The 27,056-nt window shown below is 41.7% G+C and overlaps 5 protein-coding genes and 2 non-coding genes across 7 annotated transcripts; 6 read left to right on the forward strand and 1 right to left on the reverse strand.

The window, feature by feature from the left end:
- The first annotated feature begins 3,675 nt into the window (after window positions 1–3,675).
- LOC113450677 (uncharacterized) lies at window positions 3,676–10,963 on the forward strand. The gene is made up of 5 exons (XM_026721963.2): window positions 3,676–3,691; window positions 5,831–6,142; window positions 7,120–7,227; window positions 8,232–8,320; window positions 8,521–10,963. The coding sequence occupies exons 1-5, from the start codon at window positions 3,676–3,678 to the stop codon at window positions 8,674–8,676; spliced, it is 681 nt and encodes a 226-aa protein (XP_026577748.2). The 3' UTR covers window positions 8,677–10,963.
- Window positions 10,964–16,407: 5,444 nt separating this feature from the next.
- LOC113450676 (histone H2B 8-like) lies at window positions 16,408–16,968 on the forward strand. The gene has a single exon (XM_087918436.1). It carries the CDS (start codon window positions 16,454–16,456, stop codon window positions 16,832–16,834), a length of 381 nt encoding a protein of 126 aa, XP_087774562.1. The 5' UTR covers window positions 16,408–16,453; the 3' UTR covers window positions 16,835–16,968.
- Window positions 16,969–20,038: 3,070 nt separating this feature from the next.
- LOC113453578 (histone H4) lies at window positions 20,039–20,921 on the forward strand. Its single transcript, XM_026725061.2, has one exon. It carries the CDS (start codon window positions 20,046–20,048, stop codon window positions 20,355–20,357), a length of 312 nt encoding a protein of 103 aa, XP_026580846.1. The 5' UTR covers window positions 20,039–20,045; the 3' UTR covers window positions 20,358–20,921.
- Window positions 20,796–20,867, forward strand: TRNAA-UGC (transfer RNA alanine (anticodon UGC)). The gene has a single exon. It is a non-coding gene; the product is annotated as a tRNA-Ala (tRNA).
- A 2,780-nt stretch (window positions 20,922–23,701) lies between the features above and the next one.
- On the forward strand, window positions 23,702–23,773 carry TRNAD-GUC (transfer RNA aspartic acid (anticodon GUC)). Its single transcript has one exon. It is a non-coding gene; the product is annotated as a tRNA-Asp (tRNA).
- Window positions 23,774–25,019: 1,246 nt separating this feature from the next.
- On the reverse strand, window positions 25,020–26,652 carry LOC113453543 (histone H2B 8-like). The gene has a single exon (XM_026725031.2). The coding sequence runs from the start codon at window positions 26,650–26,652 to the stop codon at window positions 26,272–26,274; it is 381 nt and encodes a 126-aa protein (XP_026580816.1). The 3' UTR covers window positions 25,020–26,271.
- On the forward strand, window positions 25,432–26,759 carry LOC113453579 (histone H3). Its single transcript, XM_026725063.2, has one exon. It carries the CDS (start codon window positions 25,432–25,434, stop codon window positions 25,840–25,842), a length of 411 nt encoding a protein of 136 aa, XP_026580848.1. The 3' UTR covers window positions 25,843–26,759.
- The last annotated feature ends 297 nt before the right edge of the window (window positions 26,760–27,056 follow it).

Here is a 27,056-nt window from a genome sequence, read left to right on the forward strand (position 1 = left end):
TAGCCAAAGTGTACACTGAAGGACGCCCTGAAGATGTCGTGAAAATGTACGTGCGGATAGACACTCAAAGCACCTGCACCCTGGCCAGACCTGCATTCTTCGACCTCTTTGCAGTGCAACAAAAAAAACCTTCCCTTCACTGTATCAACAGGCCATGGACCAAGAATCACGGTGGGGAGGAGAGCTACTGGACTTTGCATAGAGTCATTATATGGAAGTACCGATTCCCACAACCGCCCATGTTTGAGTGCAATAGGGCACCGAACGACCACAGTCAGATCGCGATACCTGTGGATATAAATAGCATTCCACACCTACAGCACCTGGCTCATGATTTTCCCACTCTAGATCCGGAGGCTGATATCCTACTCTTCCTGGGGAATAAGGCCCCACGCACCTTTCTCTTCTCCGAATCAGTCGGCGGCCATGTAGATGGCCCAGTGGCCATCAAATCTCCACTAGGATGGGGGATCATAGGAATTGTCAGTGACGCCCAGATGCAGACTCCAACTCTGGCAAATACCTTAGCACTATCCATTCCAACAGTCTTCTGACGCCAGCCTTAAAGGCTGCTGCCGATCACTACACTTTCTCTAGGACACCCTAAAAGGCTGCCAACAATCACCAGATGATCACTAAGATGCTCTACATGGGCATATGCCTCTGCAACTCCCTTTCCAACAGCTTCCCGATGCCCTTTGACATTGTGGAAGCAAGAGTACCATTCCAACCCTAAAAGGCTGCCAGAGGTGACCACCAGACTTTTACATTTGCCACCAAGAGTTCCTGAACACCCTAAAAAGCCGCCAGGGATGAGCAGCAGACTTGCCCCAAGAGGCCGAACTTGAAGATTGAACCTCAAGCTTTGCATGCTTTGCTTTGTTTGATGATTTATTAATGTTTACTGGGTTTTTTTTCTTAGCTATATAGCTAACTGTTTATCTTAGTTATATAGTTATATGCTATTCAGTCAGTATTACTGTTTACTGCTTATCTTAGTTTACAGTTAATTTTTTTTCTCTTCTTTTAATAGTGGAATTTACAATTCCAGGCAGGGGGTGTGCTGTCCCAGCCAGTCGATGGGAATTGGTTAGTTGCTTAGGAATTGTGAGCTGTCCCCTTAAGGGAATGCATCATGGTAAATGTAGTTAAAGGTATCCTGGGAAATGTAGTTCATGTCACATGCCATATCTGTAATCCTGATTGGCCACTAAATTGACCCTCGAGGGGTTGAGGGAGGTTTTCCCTCCATTCTTGCCTTCACTCATGGACTGATAACAACTTTCTTTCTATCGCTACGTGATGGGTTAGGAAAATAACCATTTTTTTACCTGCGATGCTGATGTACAAAGGATTGGTCATTATAGAAGAGCTTCGTCACAAATGTGAGTTATGAAGATACCTGATGTACCAATAAATGTACTTTGTTATGGATGTTTTGTGGAATTATCTATCTGCATCTGCACAGCCACAAATCCACCTTTGTGCATGAGACAGGACAGAAAAATAGCAATAGCCCTTATACTTATATACCGCTTCACAGTGCTTTACAGCCCTCTCTAAGCGGTTTTACAGAGTCTGCCTTTTGCCCCCAACAATCTGGCTCCTCATTTTACCCTCCTCAAAAGGCGGAGTCAGCCTTGAGCCTGGTGAGATTTGAACTGCCAAATTGCAGGCAACCGGCAGTCAGCAGAAGCCGCCTGCGGTACTGCACTCTAACCACTGCGCCCCCATGGCTCTTACATAAATGGAAAAGAGTTCGGGAAAATCAGAAGCATCTACAATTGCTCTCAGAACAAAATGGCTGCCCACAATAATATAAAGTTTAGCACCTGATTCGTACAGCAACGGTTCACGCTTACAATGGTGATGAAACAGTAACTTTACACCAATCCTCCCATTTAAAACCTTCCATTACTATAAATCCAAACCGTAATTCAAGAGTAGATTGGTGGATTTAATCAAGAACGGTTTTGGGAATACCACATTACTCAAACTAAAACCATTTTAAAGACTCGTGAATGAAGGCAAAAAAAATGTGTCCCAGGAAAATGCTGCATTTTAAAGATTATTTGCTTTTGATTTACTAGTCGAGGATATTTTTTGTCCCCCAATTCCAAAGTTCTTGGAGATTCATAATATAGATCATAGGAACAAATTTTAACTCTTTATTGAATTGGGATGATGGTTGGGGTACCCTCCAAACCTAAATACAATTAGGAAAATTAGTTTGAGACACAACCAGTGATTTCCAGAACTGTTTTTAGCAGAGCTCACTGCTTTTCCTCAGAATTGTTTTTTTCACAAGTAATCGATGAGCCTTTGTTTCATTCTATGTATCTGTGGCTCCACTATGGAGATTCGTGGATTAGGATGAGCAACTCAGCTGATCAGGTCAGACACACAGGGAGGGGCTTAGGCTTTGCAAAAGAGAAGATCAACATGGCTACTTGGCTTTCACACCTCACACCCACCTCATCGGGTGGCTATTTTTTTTTTAAATCTTATTTTTCATTCTCTTTGAGTACAAGAGAGTTCAGGAAGATGGGCACCCTGAGGTGCTGCAGAGAGAAAGGCTGAGGTGTGGTGAAGAAGGCCGGCCGCGTCTTGAGCTGGCGGGCGTGGGTGCGATGTCCTCGGTGGGGATGACGCAGTTCCTCCCTTGGGGGTTGAATAGGAGGACTGACTCAAGAGAAGCTGCAGCTCTTCGTCTCTCTGGGGAAGGAAGAAGAGAGAGACGGAGGCTGAGACCACCTTCCCAGGAATCCCGAAGAGAAGATGGAGACCATCCCTTGGATGACAGGTCTGGGGCCTCCTCCTCCTTCCTCACTCCCATCTAAATCAAACTATTCTTCTTTCTCGTGCCCAAGATCACTCTACGCTCGCATCCTTCTCTTCTTCTAGAAGCTTCTCCAAAATTCAGCGCTTCCTTCTTCTTTCAGAGTTATAGTGGATGGGAGTCGGGTCTGAGGAAACGTCTAGCGATGATGATGTTACCTCATTTGGATAATGAAACGTCTGTAGGACAAACGAGCAAGCTCAGACAGCACCGAGCACCCCTCAACAAAGCCATCATCCTGTCTCTTGCAGTGAATAGTGTTGTGGGTGGGAGAGCTCCTATTTCCACCTTCTGCTCCTACAGCATGCAGAATAAGAGAATTGAAAGGGATCTTGGAGGTCTTCTAGTCTACCCCCTGTCCAAGCAGGGAACCTTATATCTTTTCAGACAAATTCAGAAAAATTACAAATTACTGGGAGAAATGGATCTCCTTTTTATGTAATTGCATAAAGAACCAAGATGGTTGTCTCTCAAAGCGACCACTTTAATTTACATGAATTTAATGTGTGAGTTATGAAGATATTTTTATCCCAGTTCTGAAATCGGAGGCTTTCTTTTAAAAAGTTACATTCAAATGTAAAGCCAATCTTCTTTTCCTTCAAAACTGACCGGCTTTTAGGCCCGTTTCCAAAGTCTCACTCCATCGTGTTTTCCTTTTCATCTTTTATTTTGCTTTTCTAAAAAAATTATTCTGCTTGTTTCTTCTATGCTCTGAGGAGCCCGTTACAGAAATAGAAATTACCAGTTTTGCACAGAGATCTGAGTTGCGGGGAGGAAGTGGGGTTGTATTCCATTTAAGCCACTTTCCTTTCTTTTTTCTTTCAGTTCTTTTTTGGATGAACCTGGGAGCAGGTAAGACCAATGCTTGTGCAGACTTTCTCTGCATCCACACAATGCTAGATTGGGGTGGTTGGTGCCTGTGAAGGAGAGAGAGGTCGAGATGTAGGAGAAGGAATGGTACAATCTGGAGGGAGGAATTAAAAGGGCTATTGGCCTAGAATCCCTACATAGCCACAAGCAAACTAAGTCCAACCTCTCTTGAGTGTTGCTGACCCTTATCTAACTCCGACTGTTGAGTGCTGACTGTTAGTTGAGAAGATTCTTTTAGCAATAAATCCATTTTATTGGACCTTTGTGTGTAGACATGTCTTTCATGGTTGGCACAAAATATTGCAATACCCAAAATCAATATATGATTGCAAAGGGGGTACATTGTCCACTTCTGCATTTGTAATCACTTATGTTTTGTGTAGGAATAGCCCCATCTGCCTTTGGTCCAGTGGTTTAGATAGTAGGTTAGAAAGTAGGAGGTGTGGTGAATTGTAGCTGTGCCTTAGCCATGAAAGCTGGCTGGGTGACTTTGGGCCATTCACCAGGAGGCTGGGAGTTCTAGTCCTACCTTCCGTACAAAAGCTATCTGGGTTACTTTGTACCTCTGACTGTGGGGATGCTGCAATGGTCGTAAGTATGAAAAACGGTCGTGGACCGTGGGTGACATTTTTCAGGGCTGTTGTGACTTCGAACAGCCCCTGAAAGAACAAGTTGCAAATCAAAGACTGCCTTTCTAGGAAGTCCTTGGATAATTTGAATAAAAAAACTCTGTGCAGAGAAATTGAAAGAGGTCATGGTGGAAATTGGATTCCAGGATAGGATGAAAAAGGAGGTCTAAATGGTTTCTATCTCCCACGCAGATTCACGGACAGTTTCATCTTCTGAGGCTGTAAGATTTTCCTTGACTCCTCCACACAGCATTTTTGCTAAAGGAGAATGGGTGGCCTTCGAATGTTCAGTTCCAGACAGATATCGGCCACATTATTTCATTTTCCATTGTAAAAATGAGTCTGGTGCTTCCATCCTGGAAAAAACGACTCAGACAAACATATGGAATATCAGCGCTGCACAACTGAATGTTCCTGAAACCCAGAAGATTATTTGCAGCTGCTGGTCAAAAGCCCGCACTACAAAAAGTTCCTTTTCTCCACTAAGTAATTCCAGGGAGTTCTTGGTTGTCGGTAAGGGAGTTCCTTATTGCTAGAATTCATTGTTTAAGAACTGAAAATGCACCATGAAGATGCCCTCGCTAACCAATCACAACAGAAACCGAGTAAAAAGAATAATAGAATAACAGAATTGAAAGGGACCTTGGAGGTCTTCTAGTCCAACCCTCTGCTCAGGCAGGACACCCGGTACTATTTCAGACAAATGGCTATCCAGTCTCTTCTTAAAAGCCTCCGGAGATGCAGCACCTGAAACTTCTGGAGACAGGCAGTTCCACTGATGAATTGTTCTTACTTTCAGGAAATTTCTCCAGAGTTCTAGGTTGCTTCTCTCTTTGATTAGTGTCCATCCATTGCTTCTTGTCCTGCCTTCAGGGGCTTTGGAGAATAGGTTGACCCTCCCAATCATTTATTTCATTAAACTAGACATACCCAGTTCCTGCAACCGTTCTTCGTATGTTTTAGCCTCCAGTCCCCTAATCATCTTGGTTGCTCTTCTCTGCCCTCTTTCCAGACCCTCAACATATATTTTTTTTATATCATGGTGACCAAGACTGGATGCAGGATTCCAAGTGTGGTCTTACCAAAGCAGTATATAGCAAAGTATATGTAAAGCAGTATAAAACAAAGCTGGGTATTGTAGTTTTCTAGCAGACAAAGGATCTGATATCCATCAAGAAAGGGAAGAAGGATTTTATATTTCTTGATCCAAGATTCATTCATCCCTTCTGAAAAACAACAGCATTTTTCTTATTATTTTCACTCCAAGTCTAATTCTGACCCAAATTTACTCCTCTGGTCCAGAAAAAAAAAACTTCCTAGACTACTTAGCCTAAATTGGACGACCCAATACCATTTTCATAAGCCAAATTCTCTTTACTGGGCTTATGAATTGGCTTCTGGTTAAAAGAGGAAGGAAGCGAGGACTCTTCATTGCTTCATTGCTCTTGATGTTCCTTGGTGATCCCCTTCTCCTTGTGAATCTTGCCTGCAGATATCCCTCCTCCCCCAGTGCTAAAATTGGACCCCTTGTCCCAGAGGGTGAAGGAAGGGGACTGCCTGCTTCTCCTTTGCTCGGCTAAAGGAAGCAACACCAAGAAGAAGTTCCATTTCTACAAAGAGGAAGTAGAGATCATAGAAGGCCCTCTTGAACCGTCCACTGAGCCCACCAGTCCTCTTCAAAATGCCTCTCTGAGAATCCCTCATGCCTCGATCAATCACAGTGGGGAATTTGCTTGTCGTTATGAAGAGAAGACAAGCAACCGATGGATCATGTCTTCTTGGAGCCAGAGGCTGAACATCTCAGGTGAGCCAGTTGGGGGAAGGTTGGGTGTGTTTAATTCTTGGCTGTGAGACCACCAGTAAATCCCACCACCAAGGTTAGATTAGGGAAGAGAAAATATGATCTGGAAAGGAGCAGAGTGTTTCCATGGGATTCCTAAGTAACCTCCACTGAAAAGTTCAAGAAAAATCCATACGTGAACTTGACACAATACAGTGTCTATTTCAATCGCTGATTTAATAGGATTTAAATATTTTCCCCATTTATTTCTATATATTTTCTTTACATACAATAAGTGCTTGGTGAACAGCGTTCTGTCCGAGTCAGTTGCTTACATAGCAATACTTTTTAAAATCCTAATTTCTATGTCTGTTGTACAACCACTGATAAAAATTGTCCGATAGTACTCTGTGTCTTCCTTTTCTTTTATCTTCAAATCTATCCATTTCTGCACAGTCTAGTATTTTTTTATTATTATATCTTCTTCTGTTGGTGTTTCCTCATTCTTCTAGTATCGTGCAAAAACAATTCTTGCCGCTGTCAAGACACGTAATATCAAATGTACATCCCTTTTATCATATTTTTCTGGTATTATGTCTAACAAAAATGGCTTTGGCTTATTAGTCTAGAAATATGCTGTTTTAACATTCTTTCTAACCACATATGCATTTTCATCCAAAAATTTTTTTACTTTTGGCACATCTACCACATGTGATAGTATGTGCCCGGTATTTGATTACATTTCCAACATTTGGTGGACATGGTTTAGACATTTTTGCTAATCTTGCCGGTGGTAAATGCCACCTATAAAACACATTATACAAATTTTCTCTACACATAGTTGCCATCTTCAGTTTCTTTCCCAAAGTTTTTGCCAATTCTTTAATTCTGTGTTATATCTTGGGCTAAATCTAAGGGACTTAAATCTTGAAGAACAGAACAGGCTAAGATGTTCTTGCAAGAAATACTAAATCATCCTTTTTCTTCATTTGTTGAGCCAGTTTGGACCAGAAATTCAGATCCTGTGGGGACGTATGCCTGGACAGTGATTCTTTTGATAATCCTGCTGGTTCCATTTGCCTTTTATTGCTGGAAGAAGAAGAAAAACAGTAAGTGAAATAATCCAGGCACATGTGACTAAGGCTACAGGCAGTTCTTGACTTACGACCACAATGGAGGCCAAAATTTCAGTTGCTAAGCAAAACAGCTGTTAGGTGAGTTTTGCCCATTTCACAGCCTTCTTCCACGCAGTTGGTAAGTGAATCACCACAGTTATTACGTTAGGAACACCATTGTTAAGTGAATCTGGCTTCTCCACTGACTTTGCTTGTCAGAATGCCGCAAAAGGGGATTGCATGAGCCCGGGATCCTGCAACCATCATAAATGTGAGTCAGTTGCCGGCGTCCAAATTTTGATCCCAGGAATGCTGCAATGGTCATAAGTGTGAAACAGCGGTCATAAGTCACTTTTTTTGGTGCTGTTGTAACTTCACTGTCACTAAATGAATGTTTGCAAATCCAGAACCATCTTTAATTTGCTGCGAAAATTGTGTGTCTGACATTCCTTCCTCCACTTACTCCCCCTCCCCCCATGGATATGACCTTATAAAATAGATTGATGTCAATCAGAATAGAGCTGGAAGGGTCCCCTTAGAGGTCTCCTACACCAACTCCCTGCACAAGCAGGAGACCCTATCCCATTTCAGACAAGTGACTGTCCAGTCTCTTCTTAAAAACCTCCAATGAACAGAGCGCCCATAACTTCTGGTGGCAAGCAGTTCCACCGGTTAATTCTTCCCACTGTCAGGAAGTTTCTCCTTAATTCCAGGTTGGTTCTCTCCTTGATTAGTTTCCATCCGTTGTTTCTTGTCCTGCCTTCCGGTGCTTTGGAAAATATGTAAGAGACTAAGTTTAACTCTCTTACCTTGAGCCATCTTACTTAGTGTCAGAGGTGGCTACTTGTGTCTGGAGACCTCGACTGAGAGGTTTTCTATGGGTGCTGGGTTTGCGATGATGGGGCAGGAAATATGGGGTCAAGACTCACCCCTTCGTCTTCCTCTTCCTTTTTACTTCCTCTTTCTATTGCTGCCTCGCCAATTGCCATCCTGGGAAGGGCTAGAAGTCAAGGAACCCAACGAAGAAAAAGAGGAGCATGGGAAAAGGCACCGTCAAACAGAAGCAGCAGCAGTAGCACCTGTCAAGGTACCATTTATGAGATTCATAAATGCATTAATTCAGTCCACGCTGGGAAGACCTGGAAAGTTCAACCAGGTTGATGGAATCTCTCCTAGCGGCTGATGGTGTCCTCCACGGTCACTCCACCGTTGCTTGAGAGCACCAAGGACCCTACAGGTGCATTTAATCTGCGATCGATACCCTCTGTTTTTCTTTCTTTTCCCCAGGAATCAGAGGTCATCTATAGCGCCTGTCGGGTCTCCTCCAGTCTATCTTCACTTGGGCCAGTGATGGAGGACCACTTCCCACCACAGAAAGAAGGGACGGTGTTGTACAGCGACCTTCTCTTTCTACAAACAGCAAGGAAACATGCGGCATATTGACTGCATGAAAAGGCAACGATACATGACTTTGATAGACAATGCTTCTTAGGTCTTCGTTTTTGCAAAAGATGCTTAGGACTTGGTCAGTTTTAAAGAAATGCCATTGTTCAAAGTACAAATATACATTTAATCCAGCCGAGTTTTATTAATTTGTTGGAAAAAAATGCACGTATAGCCTTCCTTGTTCCATTCTCCCATCCCATTAAAATGACTCTGTAAAATAGATTGATGTAAGAGAAAATAAGAGAATGGATTTGGTTTAGTGGTTAAGGTGTCAAGCTAGAAACTGGGAGCCTGTGAGTTTGAGTCCCACATTAGGTGCAAAACCAACTGGGTGACCTTGGGCCAGTCACTCTCTCTCAGCCTATGGAAGAAACCAATGGCAACCCCAAAATTCATATCAAGAAGACTGCAGCAACATGCCTAGTTAGCTGCTAGGAGTCAAGGAAGAGGAGGAAGAAATGATGGAGAAGGGGGAAGGGGAAAGGGGGAGGAAGGAGAAGGAGAAAGAAGGAGGAGGAAGAGGAGGAGAAGAAAAAGTAGTAGTAGTCATCGTCGTTGTAGTAGGAGTAGCAATAGTAGTAATGGTAAATATCTGAATTAAGCCTGGTTGGCTTTGGTTGTATTCGTAGGAGGAGTTTGGGAACGCCAAGCATATTGGTTAGATTGAGAATCACTACTCACTTCTCTGAAGCCACCAAAGAAATATCATCAAAGTAGCTACCAGAAGTCAAGTTTGAGAACCAAAAGAAGCAATATGTTCCCATTCAGTCTTACTTGCGGTAAGCTTTTATCAACAGGATATGGTTGTGGTTGAGTAGGATTTCCAATGAGTTGTTGGTTGGCTGGTATGGGACGTTTCAGCTTGATTAGCTCAATTCAAGGTACTTAGCTTGATGCTATCTGGATGCGGTCATCTCCAGGGTTTAGATAGCCAATGTTTCTCTTTTTTGCAGATTTTTGCCAGACTTTATGGGCAACAAATTCTAATTTTATTGCATTGTCTTCACAGACAGTGCCAACTGTTTTATTTCAATCAGAGACGGGGAGGAATATTGTTGAAGTTGTATGAGAGATTCTCCAAGTCCTCTCTTCTCTGGATGATTTTATTCTATAGTTCTTCTTTCCTTATAGAGGTTTTGCATGAAGCATTTAAAAATTGCACTTACGACCTTGGTTTCAAGGATTAGAAAAAAATGGGATCATAGAAAAAGTGAGCTTTTTTGTAATAGAATAAAACTTTGTATTTATATTTGTATTTGCTGCAAAGGAAATTGAAAGCTTATTTCTATTTCTGTCTTTACTTTTGTTTTTTTTCTCTATGGTCTCTTTATTCTGTTATTCTTTGTTATGTTCGCTTTAAAAAACCATGTTTCTCCTTCTCTCTTCTTTTCCTTCCATCCTTCCTTCCTTCCTTCTTCCTTTCTTCCTTCCTTCCCTCTTTCTTTCTTTCTTTCTTTCTTTCTTTTTTTTCTTTCTTTCTTTTTTTTTCTTTCTTTCTTTTTCTTTTCTTTCTTTCAGATAACAATTAATCAGAGTTGGAAGGGACCTTATAGGTTATCTAGTCCAACCCGCCCGCCCGCCCAAGTGGGAGACCCTACACCATTTCTGACAACTGGCTTTTTGAAAGTCTCAAGTGATGGCATTCCCACAAGTTCTGAGGGCAACCTGTTCTTTTCTCTTCTCTTTCTCTTCTCTTCTCTTCTCTTCTCTTCTCTTCTCTTCTCTTCTCTTCTCTTTCTTCTCTTCTCTTCTCCTCTCCTCTCCTCTCCTCTCCTCTCTCCTCTCCTCTCCTCCCTCCCTTCCCTTCCTTCCCTCCCTCCCTCCTCCCTTCCTTCCCTTTCTTTCTCCCACAACACTCTGTTTACACCTATGAGAAAGAGGAGGCTCAGGTGTTCTCCATTCCTATAAAGAGAGAAGCAGTGGATCAAGAGACATGGCCTTCGAGGCTGCATGGATGAATATACTACGATATTAAGAATAGTGGCTGTTCATAATGTTAGATATTGTAATGTTAGGGAAGAAAGCTCAGTGTTGAATAGTGACAGCTGAAGTTCCTGGTTAAGGAGGGATGAGATAGAAATGTTCTCATTGACCTACGGGAAACATGTTTGCCAATTATTTCCTTGACTCAGTCTTCCATCCTTTCTTCCACGGTCGATAAAATGAAGACCCAGATTTTGGGGGGGCAATATGCTGACTCTAAACTCAGAGAGAGCTGTAAAGCGGTATATAAGTATTATTGCTATTGTTATTTTGAGATAAAAGAGGGCTCATGATTTCTTGGATTTTAGACTTGTTACTTACTATATCTGAAACTAAAATGTTAAAAATAGAACATCTCAAGTTCTAAGATATTATGAATATTGGAAGCCAAAATAAGGGTATCCACAGATTGCTTCAAAAAAGTCAAGTTGGTACCCACAACATGTAAACGAAACCCTACTCTCTTTTGTGCATGTTGTGATGCCTGTGAAAAAGCTCTACAACAGTATCTCTCAACCTTGGCCACTTTAAGATGTGTGGATTTCAACTCCCAGAATTGCCCAGCCTGGGGAATTCTGGGAGTTGAAGTCCAAGTGGCCAAGATTGAGAAACACTGGTACCGAGCTTGGTTGTGCAAGCTTGTAGATGCCATCTTGGTTTCTTGGTTCCCCTTGTGGACATCTCTGTAACAGAAGGTCATCAGAAGGAAAGGAAGGCTGTGGTTCTAACCAGAAATGATGACAGCTCTTTCCTTCTCCTGGGTTTTTACAAATGCTTCTAATTAAGTTAGTTCCTCTACTGAGAATGGACTAAGTTGAGATGTTCTTTCAATTTCACTCTTCAAAATTGAAGAGCAAAATTAGATCGCCACACTCTACGAGTGCCAGAAATTTCTTTGATAGCCATCGAAATCCCATAACTGTCCTGTGGAACAAATACTCAAAAAATATTCTTCTTTTTTGGAAGACAAAAGCATTTTGAGGCACATTATATCCACAAGTCTTCCTGAGAGCATAAATCTGAATTGTGCAAGTATGGGCTTTAGAATTATAACAGAAAGGAGATTTATTTACAGGAGGTAATTATAGGGATACACAAAACCAGCCAGTTAGAGGACTGCATCTACTAAAAGTCAGGCTTGAAAACCAAAAGAAGCAACAAGTTCTCACTAATTCTTGGTCAGGGTTAATTTTACTAACAGGATGTGATTGTGGTTTTTAAGTACAATGGTTAAGTTGATCAACAAGTTTGGCCAGTAGTCTGAATATAAGTTGAGAGGGAAAACAAAACTCCGTAGTTTTTCTGATGTGTCCGAAGACAAAGGAAATATTTGCTCATACTTGTGAGGGGAAAAAAATAGTCATATAGGTCCATTCTCCGTGGGGTAAACAAGTTGTGGTTGAATGCAACTTTGACAAACCATTTTTGTAAATAATATGGGATCCCTCAGCATGATCAACCCAATTCAAGATACTCAGCTATGTGCAATCTAGTGATTTGCAGGCCTTGGACAATTTTTGCAGATTGTCCCAGGAGACAGGTTGACAGTATGTTCTAGCTTTATTGTCTTGTCATCACAAGAAGTGCCAGATGTTTTATGTGTCTCAGGAACATGAAGAAATCTTGTTGAAGCTCCATGAAGAAGCCTTTAAATTCTTCACTCTCTTCTGGATTATTTTATTGCATTCTTCTTCTTTTTTTTCTGTTGAAATTCTAGCAACTAGAAAAAAAAAAAGTCATGGAATTGACTTCTTTTTTGATAATTGCAGCAAGATTATTATCAGGTCAAAGAAACAGCTGTTTTATGGGATTCTGGGAGTTGAAGTTCACACAACTTCAAGTTGCCAAGGTCGAAAAACATTGCTTGTAGATACCATCTTAACTTTTTGATCCCCTGAACAGAAAGTAACCAGAAGGAAGTAGGTCAGAAAGATAATCAGGAACGAAGAACAGTTATTTCCCTCAGCTGGGCTTTCAGATGCTTCTAAATGTGATGGCTCTTCCAGTGAGAACAGACTAAGTTGAGATGTTCCTTCAGCTTTGCTTCTCAGCTTTGCTAAAGCAGGGATGTCAAACTGGTGGCCCATGGACTGGATGCATCGCATGCAGGCCATGCCTATCCCAGCTCCACAAATGGGAAAAGGTCATGAAATGTCACATGACAGCAATGAGATGCGGCAAGTTTGACACCCCTGTTCTCAGGTAACATACCCTACAAGAGCCACAATTCTCTTTTATGGGTCCTCAAAATTCTATATATGCCCTGTGAAACAAACTGTCAACTCGCAAAACATCCCTGACCTGCTCTCGAGTTGCCATAGGCAAAGGGGATGGGGAATCGAGCTTCACAGCTACATCAAGCAACTTGCTATTCAGTCAAAACAAAGCACATTCCAGCCAGCAACGTCAAGGTCATCTCTACGGAGACCCACAGTGGCCAGAGGGAGTGACTTCTACAACCCGCGAAATTGCTTCATTGGGGAATGTGACTGATGACACATCTTGGGGAGGGGAAAACAGGGTCAAAGCCAAAGCGTGAATTAAGTGAGGTTAGAGTTGGCTTCACTTGGTCCGTGCCAACATGAAGCTCCTAATAAATAACTGGATTTTCTTTTGAAGCTTGGCCTGAAGCTCATGATTTAATTAGGGCATAGGTTGGAACCCTGACAGAAACACTCAAACTAAATTATTCTTTTTTGGAGGAAAAAACAATTTTGGGGTACAGTTGATGATGAGTCTTCCTCAAGATAAGTCTAGGAAGAAAGAAGGGAGGAAGTGATCTTGGATCACAGGAAAAGAGAGCGTAAATTCTTAAACTAGTGTTTCTCAACCTTGGCCATTTCATGTAGACTTTGACTCCCAGAATTCATAGCTGGCTGGGGAATTCTGGGAGTAGAATCAACATGGCTCAAAGTAGCCAAGGTTGAAAAACACGGCTGAATTTCATAACTATGGTTGGCACAGCCTCAAGCCTTGAATAATGCCATTCAACTAGCAAGACCTCCAGGATATTCTTATGATTCATTAATATAAACTTAGGGTTCACATCCATATCTTTCAACCAACAATTTTTTTTTTAAAAAAAAGCTCCCTTTTGCTTTTCTGCGGTTGAACCATAGGGCTATTTTTGCCAAACTCTGATTCAGTTTGAAGGTACTTAAAATCAATCAAGTGAAACCTACCAAGAAACCACCAGATCTTCTCTTACTTTGGGAAACACTTTCACGATTCATAATTTGAATGTCTGGAAGGGCCTGAGGTAAAAATCTAACTAAACTCCCTCCCCTCAAAAAAAAAAACAAATTTTCACGGACAGCTTCATTATTATGAAGCAAAGCTAGTAAAAAAGAAAGTACGATTAGCTCAGGTTTCCTTCTGAAAAGCCAAAGAAATGAGCTTTAAAGGCTGATATTATGCCAACTTTCCACTTCCCCTGTTCTGTCACGCTCTTCAGGGTTCTAGAAAACAGCCAGGTTCCAGTTTTCACACAACAAAGTTTTAGATGTGGTCTTCCTTTATGTGTGCAGCTATTTATAGAAACAAAGAACGTTTGACCACAACTTGTTTACCCCCTGAAGAACAGAACCAAATGACTGGTTATTTCCCTCCACAAGAATAAGAAATGTTTCCTTTGACTTCAGAGACCGCATAGAGACTTCAAACTTTTGTTTGATTTCTTGTAGTTTACATCTGGCCTTCTTTTTGCAGAACCTCAAAGAGAACCTATCTGCCCCATAAGCTTTGAGACAGAACAGGGCAAGGCTAATTTTCTCTCTTTGGACAAAGAACATTTATGGAAGACATCAGGATCATGTCAGACTCAGCACTGGTGAAAGCCTTGTAAATCTCAATCCAATGATGCTGATTTTTTTAGGGTTTTATGGACTATTGACCGAGCAGCGATGGGTGTACATTGAGGCTTAAGGCAGTATTTTTCAACCTCAGCACCTTTAAGGTGTGAGGACTTATGAATTCTAGGAGTGGAAAGACCACACATCTTTAAGGTGCTGAGATTGAAGAACACTGGTTCAAGGGTTTATACTCTATCCTCCCTGTCTTTATGAAATTGCTAATCCAAAGTCATTTCCTTCCTTCCTTCCTTCCTTCCTTCCTTCCTTCCTTCCTAGATGTCAGCTAAGCTGGCTGGGGAATTTTGGGATTTGAAATCCATAAAGCTTAAAGTGACCAGATTGAGAAACACTGTGCTACAGATATTAGGTGTCCTCTTAATTACTCTTGTTAGTAAAGGGGAAAGTGAACCAGTTTCATCAAAAGAAAAAGAAATATATATTTTACCTGCTGAACAACTTTGTTCTGGGGAAGAGCTCAAGCTTCTTGCTTTCTCTCCTATAAATATCATTTAAGGGTTCTTCCTCACCAGTAAAAGTTTACAATTCCAAGAAGAAAACAAAATATTTTACCAGGTTCCTCAATATCCATTGACCGAGTGCCCACAACATTTACATGCACTGTTGTTGATTTTCACCTCAGAGATCTCCAGAGATCTGGTGTCCATCTTCTTCTGAAATGCCTTGTAAGCAATTCCGGGGACCACATTGGTAGAAGATGGACCCTAGGACAATTTTTATTTTCATATCGTGAATGGAAAAGCCAAATGAAGAAACTTCTGAGGTGGAAGTGTGGGCCAGCAGAACCATTTCAGCCTCCAAAACCAGACACTCTGTGGCTCGAACCTATGGAGGCACTTCAACTGAGTCGTCTTGATTCAAGAATATTAGTTGGTTGTTGAGCGATTAAAACATAATTTAATTAAAACCTATCTGAATGGAGCTAGATCCAAAAAGACTCACAGTAGTCTCAACTAAATCAACAGAAAGAAATCCCTAAAATGTGTAACTGATTTCAGTGGGATTAAAGCATCATCGATGTTCCTGAAAATGAAAGCCAATGCCATTTAAAATGTGGATGTGTAAGAGAAGTGTAGTTCAAGTATTTTCCTCTTCAAAATGCTACTAATATGCCAAATGAACTCTAAAACGTGGGTTGAATTGCTTTCTTATCTTACAATTATATAAAGTACAGTATGTGGTTTCTCCTTGTGACAAATAATGGACCCAGACCATGAAATTCTGACACAAATTTTGGAGTTTAACTGAATTGGACATTGAAACCTCTTTCTGCTCCTTTATAAGTTTTGACAGAGTTTGTTTTCTACAGTGCTTTGCCAGTAGGTGCAACCTGGAAGAGAATTGGTCATCCGTTTTAAGGACAATTCGATTAAATAATTATTTACTAATGATCTTGCCACTGCATGAAGCTTCTTCTGGTTTCTCCTTCATCTAGTTTTGCATTGAAGCTTCCTCGGAGGGCTACACCCAACCCATCGGACTCCGTAGACGCTGCTGAGGCAAGGCAGCCGGTTAGAAACCGGTTCAAAATTTCTCTGAAACTATTAATATGGTACCCAATTTTCCTTATATCAGTTAGATTACTAATCCAATTTATTGATTTTATTTGCTTTTAAAGCCACAACAATTCCCTTCACGTTCATAGCAATTCGGCTTCAAAATAGACCAATGAGAGAGAAGCCTCACTGAACCAATCAGAAAACAACACCGGCGCGCGTTCGAACCAAACCAAGCCATTTTTCCTTTATCCAATAGCGAACGAACGCTTTCTGATTGACGTTCCAACTTTCCCGCCCAAATTATAAGAACCAACAGCAGCTTGACGATTGGAGCGCCTCATCAGCATACGGCTGCTTATAAAAGGGAGCGGAATAACGAAGTTCGTCAGTTTACTGCTTCTCGGCGTAAGAGGAAGAGTGAAGATGCCTGAGCCCGCGAAATCAGCGCCCGTGCCCAAGAAGGGGTCGAAGAAGGCCATCACCAAGACGCAGAAGAAGGGGGACAAGAAGCGCAGGAAGACCCGCAAGGAGAGCTACTCCATCTACGTCTACAAGGTGCTGAAGCAGGTCCACCCCGACACCGGCATCTCTTCCAAGGCCATGAGTATCATGAACTCTTTCGTCAACGACATCTTCGAGCGCATCGCGGCCGAGGCTTCCCGCCTGGCCCACTACAACAAGCGCTCCACCATCACCTCCCGCGAGATCCAGACGGCCGTTCGCCTCCTGCTGCCCGGCGAGCTGGCAAAGCACGCCGTCTCCGAGGGGACCAAAGCCGTCACCAAGTACACCAGCTCCAAGTAGGCTAGATCTCCAGTGGACCGCAGGGAAGACTATCCGCAACCCCAAAGGCTCTTTTAAGAGCCGCTCACTGTTTCCTCGAAAAGACTGAGGTCGATCTTCGGTACTGTTTTATTTTCCTTTGCAAGCTTTCCCCGCTACCCGTTGAAGGATTTCTGATTTGTAAAAGTAAAATTTGCAAACTCAGTATGCTGGGATGCGTTTCGTTGTTTTTTTTTTGTGCCTGCCTGTATCTTTCCAAATCTAATTCTTACAGGGGTTGTGCACTGATTTTTCTAGACTTCTATTTTTAAAGCACTTGTTATTAATGTGTGTCACCCTAGAAAGAACTGGACTTTGTTTTTTTTTTCTGTTGAAGGCATTTAGAATAGAACAGTATTTTTATTGGCCAAGGGTGATTAGTGTAAATACTCTCAGTATACATAAAGAAATACATTTTTTAAGAATAAAGAATCATAACATGCAACACTTAATGATAGTCATAGGGTACAATCAACAATCATACTAGGAAACACTCAATATAAATAGTAAGGATACAAGCGACAAAGTTGCAGTCCTACAATCACAAGAAATTTTACTTCTCATCCAAGAAGTTTTTTCGGCTCTGATAGATATCCTTCTATTCCCCCACTGTCTTGTCAGCTGAAGCTTCTTGGATGAGAAGTGAAATGCCTTAAAGAAAGCACAAATGTCCAGTTGCCTCCTGAAAAAGCACCTTTGGGACAACCATAATATACAGATAATGGGGGAAGGGAGAGGAAAGAAGTGTGTAAGGGGCACAAAAGGAAAAACATTATCTTGCAACTTTATTAGTGGCCAATTTGGCCATCTCCTAAATCCCATCAAGTTTTTTCCATCCATTCTTCAGCGCATTGTGAAAATTTGCATATTTCTATTTTTGCACCATTTCAAAAAGCATGTTGCATGAAAATGTCAAGGTGCAAGTTTAGAGTTTGCAGCACACTGAATCCTGTTAAAGCCTCTTCTGTGAAGAACATTAGTATAATTTTAAAAACACTATAGCAATATGAGGTGTGATAGTAAAAATTATGGTTAAGAATGAGCATTTGAATCCTTCAAATAGGCAAACATTTGATTTAAATGCTGATATCTCTGCAGCTGAAAACTGGGTTTACTTTCTAGAAATACTCTAGAAAGGGTATTTCTACAGTTTCGCTGTACACTATTCTAGAATCTAGGAGTGTTTTCCCAACTTGGCAATTTTAAGATGGTTGGACTTCAAGTTCAACATGGGGAATTATGGGAGTTGAAGTCCACACATCTTAAATTTACCAAAATTGAAAAACACTGGTCTAGGATGTCCATACTAAGAGAAGTTTTATATCCATCTATACTATTTCCATCTTCTCTTAAAATGTTAAAAGAACTGTGAGAGAATAGTCTGAGAATCAGTCTCTCCAAGTTAATCAAATTAGCAAACTTCCTCAAACCCTAAAATAAGTTACCCAAACCTAATCCACATATCAAAAGATAAGGTCTGCAAACACAATTAAATTAAATGTCCCAGTAGAACTATATGTTCAACACACATACAACACAAGACTCAGCAGGTAGACATGTCCACATTCTGGACAAGTTTCTCCTATAAAAGTTTGCCACTGCACCCCATTTCTCTGCAGCCTGTCTATAAAGGAAGCAAAATTTATTTTCTTCACAGCTGTCTGGATCTTTTTTTTTTCTTGTGCAACTCCGGTTCCAGTCTGAGCCCCCAAATTATTCTTCTGACAATACTAGGCTAGTTCATTTTATTTATTAAATTTCTATGCTACCCATAGTACTATACTATCTAAGGCAACTCTGGCTGATAGCTTAGTATACTGTATATAAAAATATTAGAAACAAGTGTAGCTTGGTTGAACAAACTTCCTGAAAGTGGTGAGTGAGATAAATACAGTACAGTTGGCTCACCTTGCTAAGAAAATAGTGTAAATCCAGACTTATTTGTAACATTTCATCACAGTATATTGTTACCTGGAATTTTAGCACTTTAAATAGTGTTATTAGCATTTTTAAAAGTGTTATTAACATTTTTAATGCCAAAGCCTAAGCCTCTTTTCTATCTTGAGGTAAATATGCATTTTTCTTCTTAATCAAGGCCATTTCTTTTGGTATGTGAAAACTTCTCTTTTTCAGCTTTAGGAAGTTAGCACCCACCCCTCACCTAGAAAAATGAAATAGCCTAGGAAATATTTAAAAGGCAGAATTGGAACTGAACCCAGAAGGATAATTCTTCCAACACAGCACTAAACAATACAGAGCCTATTCTTAAAATCTTCAAATATCCTTGCAAATTTTAAGGAAGATTCAAATCTGGCTGGGAAAGAATAATGAAACCCTATATTTGCCACTTGTGGAATGTTACCTAGAACCCATGTTCTCTATTAGCTCAAGACTTACATGCAATCAGTGTCTTATTGATTAATCGCTTGCTTTCTGACACATAACATACACAAATGTATGTATCATTTATTTTTGTCCCCCATAAAGACTTGACTCCCTTTAATAAATGCTTTTTGCTTTGCCTTAATTACTTGGTGGGTTGTATTTCCACGAAAGCCAAAAGAACAACAACCCAAAATCCCTTTGGGAAGGTTAAAAAGTGTCTTTCTCAAATTCAGGGATCAAGTTATTATCAGTTCCATGCCAAATATAGGGCACCTGAGTTTTGAGGCAACAATATGAGTTTAAAAAGCTAAGCAATCAGACTTGCTTATTACAGGGATATACAAGGAAATGCAGGCTTTCAGGCTAAATTGTAAAAACATCTCAGAAATCAATGACAAATTGTTTTTGCATTGGCCAAGAAATCACTTAAGAGCTGAACTCCAGGGAATATTCCCTTCTTTATGAAATTTTCAGTGACATTAAAGGATACAAATTGTAAATGCTTTTTATTTATTAATTATGATGCCGGTCCTTTGATTTTGATGCAGACATATATTTTGGACAAATGATCCTAATTTCCCAATAAAGAATATACTGATTAGAAACGCTGGGGTGTCTAATTCTTGAACCATCATGCCCTTCGCTTCTTTTAAAGGCATTTCGATTGTTTGTGAAGCTATCTTTACGGGCAACCTGAAAAAGGCGGGGAAAAGCTGCCGGTTTAGTTTTCCCTCTGGTCCGATCCGGTGTTATATCAGTTCATTTCCCAGTCAGCTTTGACAGTTGGGTTGTTTCCTGTTTGGAAAGGATGTCTGGTCGAGGCAAAGGCGGGAAAGGCTTGGGCAAAGGTGGCGCCAAGAGACACAGGAAAGTCCTTCGGGATAATATCCAGGGCATCACCAAGCCTGCCATTCGCCGGCTGGCTCGGCGCGGGGGCGTCAAGCGGATTTCGGGACTCATCTACGAAGAAACTCGGGGTGTTCTGAAAGTCTTCCTGGAGAATGTGATCCGCGACGCGGTGACCTACACCGAGCACGCCAAGAGGAAGACGGTCACGGCCATGGATGTGGTCTACGCCCTGAAGCGCCAAGGCCGGACTCTATACGGCTTCGGCGGCTAATCTGGAGATCGGATCAGGACGGCGAACGGAAGAGATGCAGAAAAGGTCCTTTTCAGGGCCGCTCCAGTTTTCCAGAAAAGAGCTGCGTCCGTCCTATGCAAAGACGGGACGTTGCAATTATAAAAATCTTTCGTGAGGGTTGATAAAAGGTTCTCCGCTAGTTTCCAAAGGGATTGAATGAAACTAAAAGACGAAAGAAAGCCAAGTCGATGTACGGTTCTGCTTTCCGTTGTAGTTTATCTTAGATTGTTCCAGTAGGTCTCTTGATTGGTCCCGATTGGTATATGAAGTTCTTGAGCAGGACTGGACGATAGATCCCTTCTAATGGATACGTTCTAGGATGAGATACTTGGACGTATATAATTTATCAGGCGTTTCATTTTTGTCCTCTGGAATCTGCGCCTTTTCTACGCCTATTCGAAAACGTTGCGACGGAGAGGGGATGTAGCTCAGTGGTAGAGCGCATGCTTTGCATGTATGAGGCCCCGGGTTCGATCCCCGGCATCTCCAGTCGTTTTGTTTTTGTTTTTTTTGCTTTTATCACCGCCAAAGAGCCCCAGGCTTGGAAATGCAGGATAATATCTCCTAGTCCCCCCTGCACCGATAAGACAGTTTAGTTTTTGCCCCTTGGCCAAACTAAAGAGCGTGGGACTTCCAGCTAAATCATCCACAGGGGGACAGGAAGTGTGTGGGAGGCATCTCCAGATAAATAAAGCCCGAATTGTTGTATTTGTGATCTTTCTGCTTTTGCAACCTTGCTCTACGTAGGCGGAGCGACCTGGAAATCGCCTTAGCTGCACGATTGCACCAGATTAGGGATCTGGAATTAAGTCAGGTTCCCATTCTATTCTCAATAATGATGGGGATAGTTTTATAATCTTGGATAGTAGCTTCCAAGGTTTCTCTCTCTCTCCTTTCCACAGGCTTGCACCCAGCACTCCCGGCCAATGCATTCCTCAGGAAGAGATGATGCTTTCATGAATTCTTGGATAAAATGATCTAAATTGTGCATTTCTGCACAGGGTGGCTTACTATCAATAATGCAACTCTGTTATATTTTATCGGTTTATTAGATTTTTATCCTGCCTTTATCTCTATATATAAAAGCAAAAAAAGCACTCACATCATTACAAAATCTCCAGAGCCTACAAACTTGAAATTGGGCACGTAGGCGCTCAATCTTGGCTTCTACGTGCTCTTGCTAAGAGAGGATTTTTCGAAATGACCATCAGCTCATTAGTATTTCTTATACAGAAATTAATGATGCTAAGGAGTTCTACTCCGCCTCCCCACCTGAAAAGAAATCTGTTTCAAATGCAAAACACAAGCAGAGGAATTTCAGTTTCAATTTTAGTTTCACAGCACCCAGCAGCTTTAGTACAGTTGAGCTAAGCCACACCCAGGCTCCTTGCTGTTTCTTCCTTGCTCACACAGCAAATACTGTTTCGGTTTCCAAACAGCCCTCACCTCTCTCACACACTGTCAGGATGCTAGCCAGATGAATACTGATGGATGCTGGTAGGCAGAAGCAGAATTCCCTCCCCCTTATTTTCCACCCCCAAAACTAAGCCCGACCACATAGTTTTGTAGTGAAGCACAGGGATTAAGCTAGTTACTTTATTATGTTGACAGAAAACTCTTTCTGGGTTCAGTTCCAAGTGGGGGGAAAATGACACTGGAATCATGGAGGCTGTTTGGAAGGTTTAATGGTGGACAGGACCACAAGGCCTGGAGCTCCAGAGTGAAAAGGATGAAGGAAAAGATGAAGAAAAGGCTGAGGCGCAGAGAGTGCCTGGGTTTTATAACCTTTGTTGGGATGTGAATTGGAGCATGTATGTCTGACTGGTTGTCAGACTCCCATGGGGCCATGCAGGGGCCACTCTATAAGCTGTCCTGAGTTCCAGGCTTGGTTGAGCCTTGCTGGATGATGATGCACTGAAAGGGCTATTGAGCAATTGCTGTAGCTTTACCTGGAGACCTTTGTTATGTAAAGTATTCTAACCCTGGCTTTAATGGCCCACCCATTAACAAGGGTAGGAGTGAGCTTCTGCTTCTGAGGTGAGTTTCAACTTCTGAGTTACTACTCTTCTTAGGGGAAACATTCTGCCTTTTTAATATTTCCTAAGATATTTCATTTTTCTAGGAGAGGGGTGGGTGCTAACTTCGTACGCTATGAATGCTTTACCTCAGGTGTGTCCAACCTTGGCCATTTGATGACCTGTATGGACTTCAACTCCCAGAATTCCCCAGCCAGCACAGAATTCTGGGTGATGAAGGCCACAAGTTTTAAAGTTTCAAAAATTGGACACTCCTTATCTATCTATCTATCTATCTATCTATCTATCTATCTATCTATCTATCTATCTATCCATCCATCCATCTATCCATGCATGCATACATACATACATACATACATACATACATACATACATACATACGGTATTCAGCTTTGTTTAGGTATTTTCCCACCGTCACAAGGCAAACACAATACAGAAGCCTGATGATGGCAGATGAGATTCTGTTGAAACATTGCTACAAGTTTAAAAGCACAACTATAATGACATGGGAAAATACCCGAACAAAGCTGAATACCATACATGTAAGTACCAGCGAAAACTTAAGAAAACATATTATATATATATTTCTTAATTTTGCGGGTTTTTATATGTATGGTATTCATACACACACACACACACACACACACACACACACACACACACAGTATATGATCACAAATATTTCCCAAACTCTTTTCCCAGATAATTTGCAATGCTCCAGAGTTTTCATAACAGCTTAAAAATTAGATTTAAGGTCTGGTGACTTAAAAAAAAGTTTCAGTTAATTTCACTCTAGTTTTAAAGACTTCTTTCCAGCTACTTACATAAAAGACGGCTTCAAATCTTGAGGATTATTCTTATTGAGGTGCCCTGAAAAATAATAAACCATATTTATAATAAATAATAATAAACCAATCTTTAAAAAAAATGCCTCAATTTTAAGCGATTTGTTTACTGGCACTACGCAAGGCAGCAAATCTCATGGCATTTTGGCCAGAGGGCCTAATTAGCTCTGGAGATTTCCTTTCTCCCCAAGGCAAGGAAAAAAATTAATCTGTTTATTTGAAGGCAAACCCACAACGACGAAGGAAACTCAGTATTTGGATGGGAAATGCATGGGTGAATGCTTGGATAGGGAAATAAGACAGTGAAAATTTCTTCCCTCCTGTTGCATTTCTTCCCTGATATTTTGATAATAATAATGACGATGATGATGAATAATTCTGTTTAGTCATTTCTTTTCCGGTGTCTTGAAAGAAGGTAGGCGAAAGGATTCCTTCAGCGTTCTCCTCGTTAGTATAGTGGTAAGTATCCCCGCCTGTCACGCGGGAGACCGGGGTTCGATTCCCCGACGGGGAGGCTAAATGTTTTTAAAGAAAAATAAATTATTGGGTATTTGGAAAGTTAACGAAGCGCGGCGGCCTTTGATTTAGATCAAAGGGTCGCTTTGGCCTATAAAATGACCAACCCAACCCCATGAAATGAATGGGCCCGCCAGAAGCCACACCCCCGGGTGTGAATTATCCCATGACGTAATTGAAGGCGAATACTCGCCGCGCCTGCTTCCTTCCCAGTTTACTTATTTTTTTTCCCTAGGATGTTTCTCAGATATCGGAGATGTGGAAAGAAATCAGTTGCTGAAGATCACCTTTTCATCCTTGAAGGTTTTCCTTTATAATGTGTTTCTTGCTTTGATTATATTAGCATAATTAGTATACTACAACATAACTATGCCATGTACTAATACACTCTATATTATATGGTATTCTATGTTAGAGTATATACTGTAATATGAAGTACTAATACATACATGCATACATACATATCTGTCTGTCTGTCTGTCTGTCCTTCTATCTATCTAGATAGATAGATAGATAGATAGAAAGATAGATAGATAGATAGATAATATAGTATATTAATACTGCATATTATGTAGCTAGTATGTAGTATTATATATGTCAGGGTCTTCAAACTTGACAGCTTTAAGACTTGTGGACCAACTCCCAGAATTCCTCCTCCAGTCCTATTAGCTCAGGAATTCTGGGAATTGAATTTCTCAAGTCTTAAACGTGCCAAGTTTGAAGACCCTTGATATATGTATATCTACAATATGTATACTATACTATATACTACATACCAGCTGTATAATATAGTTATATTAGTGTGGTATACTACATGGAATAGTTATATTAGTATATGGGTCATCTTTTCTTTTATGAACACAGAGTATTTGCACCAAAACAAATTCCTTGTGTGTCCAAAAACACCTGGCCAATAAAGAATTCTATTTTATTCTATATGGATTATATTAGCATATTAGTACCTTGGCAAGAGAACAATTTGGTGATTCAAAGGTCCGAAAGGATTGTACTCGTTTGGCAGCGCCTAAACCCTTCCTCCCGCCCCCCGACAGCCTTTTCTGTTCTTTTCTGATACAAATAAACACCAAGATTGTTTAGCTTTGTTGTTAGTCTAAAATCTGACGTCCGTGTGAAAATGCACCGTGTCAACATGCTCCGTTTAATAGCCCTTCATTTCCAAATCGGGCAGAAGGGAGCCCTATTCCCTTCCTCTTGACTGCATAAAACAAGCACCGGCCAAGGGGAACGTTTCAACGAAATTATTTTTCTCACGAGCATTTTTTTGGATCCTATAAAATCTATGATTTCTTTAACTGACCTAGAAATTAAGCTCTTAACTTAGTGGAAATGGAATCTTGATTTATTCTAAGTCACTGGTCAATTAATTCAAAGGGTTTTAATTGTTGCACATTTATCCTTTATTATGCCGGAAGAATGAACGCTATTAAGAACAAGGAAGTCGCGTTTCTGTAAATCACCTCCAATCCCCGCAGCGCGTGGCAGATTTAAATTCAGCACGTGAATTCAGCACGTGAAAACGACAGCCAATCAAAACCAAGGAAGAGTGTATAAATAGCACGCCGGTGGCGGTTTCTTTTCAATTCTTCTCTTCGCCGCGTGTGAGTGTCTGGTCTTCCTTTAGTGTTTCAGGTCGAGATGGCTCGCACTAAGCAGACCGCTCGCAAGTCCACCGGCGGGAAAGCCCCTCGCAAGCAGCTGGCCACCAAGGCGGCGCGGAAGAGCGCTCCAGCCACCGGCGGCGTGAAGAAGCCTCACCGCTACCGCCCTGGCACCGTCGCCCTGAGGGAGATCCGCCGCTATCAGAAGTCGACGGAGCTGCTGATCCGCAAGCTGCCCTTCCAGCGGCTGGTGCGCGAGATCGCGCAGGACTTCAAGACCGACCTGCGCTTCCAGAGCTCTGCCGTCATGGCTCTGCAAGAGGCGAGCGAGGCTTACCTGGTGGGGCTCTTCGAGGACACCAACCTATGCGCTATCCATGCCAAGCGCGTCACCATCATGCCCAAGGACATCCAGCTGGCGCGCCGCATCCGTGGAGAGCGGGCGTAAAGAAAGCGGGTTTTTTTTTTTTAAAAAGGCTCTTTTAAGAGCCATCAAATAATCCAAAAAAAGTGCTGAAACTAATCGTACCACGGTAGCTTTTTTCGCAACTGCCCCCGTTTTTAAATATATTAGTGCTTAACATCCTCCACCCCAAAATCTCGCACATAAAATCACTTTCAAAGCCAAGGGTTTCCAATCTTTCAATTTAATAAGACTTGTGTGTGGACTTCCAACTCACAATTTTTGTCAGAAAACCTAATAAATTCTGGGAGTTGAGATCCACAAGTAGGTAAAGGTTGGAGATCCCTGATCTAAACAACACTCCCAAGAATAGATTGTATAGCGTTCGCAACTCTTTTAGAAGAAAGTGGGTGGCTCTTAAAAGAGCCTTTGGGGTTGCGGATAGTCTTCCCTGCGGTCCACTGGAGATCTAGCCTACTTGGAGCTGGTGTACTTGGTGACGGCTTTGGTCCCCTCGGAGACGGCGTGCTTTGCCAGCTCGCCGGGCAGCAGGAGGCGAACGGCCGTCTGGATCTCGCGGGAGGTGATGGTGGAGCGCTTGTTGTAGTGGGCCAGGCGGGAAGCCTCGGCCGCGATGCGCTCGAAGATGTCGTTGACGAAGGAGTTCATGATACTCATGGCCTTGGAGGAGATGCCGGTGTCGGGGTGGACCTGCTTCAGCACCTTGTAGACGTAGATGGAGTAGCTCTCCTTGCGGGTCTTTCTGCGCTTCTTGTCCCCCTTCTTCTGCGTCTTGGTGATGGCCTTCTTCGACCCCTTCTTGGGCACGGGCGCTGATTTCGCAGGCTCAGGCATCTTGACAGACACTTTACCAATCGAAATATCGCACTGATGCCTCCGAGTCCCGTATGCTCCTATTTATGAGAGCTTTATGCAAATTAAGTCTTCGGGTGTCTACTTCACTATTGGCTGCGCGAGGAATGGGCTGCGCGACCTTTTTTTTTTTTCTTCAAATGCTGGGTTTCTATGGGCTAAGAAAACGTTTCTATTGGCTGTGCTGGAAAGTCGCCCTTTTATTGGTTGGTGGCAATTTAAATGGCTATCCAATGAATGCTTCCCAATTTGAACTCCACCAAAAAGAGGAGTAATAGAAAAATGCAGCCGCTGGCTAAAATACCAGAGCTGCGAAATTCTCAAGGAGAGAGAGAAATTGTGGTTGAGATTGTCTCAAATGTGCTTTTTCTTTCTTTCTCCTTTTT

Source organism: Pseudonaja textilis, chromosome Z (assembly GCF_049901715.1).
Source record: "Pseudonaja textilis isolate UNSWEBS1 chromosome Z, rPseTex1.2, whole genome shotgun sequence".
Taxonomy (NCBI): domain Eukaryota; kingdom Metazoa; phylum Chordata; class Lepidosauria; order Squamata; family Elapidae; genus Pseudonaja; species Pseudonaja textilis.

Excerpts from the sequence above, each read along its gene's own strand:
- LOC113450677 (XM_026721963.2), top strand. Across the intron at positions 6,143-7,119 it reads CCAGAGGCTGAACATCTCAG|TTTGGACCAGAAATTCAGAT; the intron begins GTGAGCCAGTTG and ends TTGTTGAGCCAG. Across the intron at positions 7,228-8,231 it reads CTGGAAGAAGAAGAAAAACA|GGCTAGAAGTCAAGGAACCC; the intron begins GTAAGTGAAATA and ends CATCCTGGGAAG.
- LOC113450676 (XM_087918436.1), top strand. The coding sequence starts at position 16,454 with ATGCCTGAGCCCGCGAAATCAGCGCCCGTGCCCAAGAAGGGGTCGAAG.
- LOC113453578 (XM_026725061.2), top strand. The coding sequence starts at position 20,046 with ATGTCTGGTCGAGGCAAAGGCGGGAAAGGCTTGGGCAAAGGTGGCGCC.
- LOC113453579 (XM_026725063.2), top strand. The coding sequence starts at position 25,432 with ATGGCTCGCACTAAGCAGACCGCTCGCAAGTCCACCGGCGGGAAAGCC.
- LOC113453543 (XM_026725031.2), bottom strand. The coding sequence starts at position 26,652 with ATGCCTGAGCCTGCGAAATCAGCGCCCGTGCCCAAGAAGGGGTCGAAG.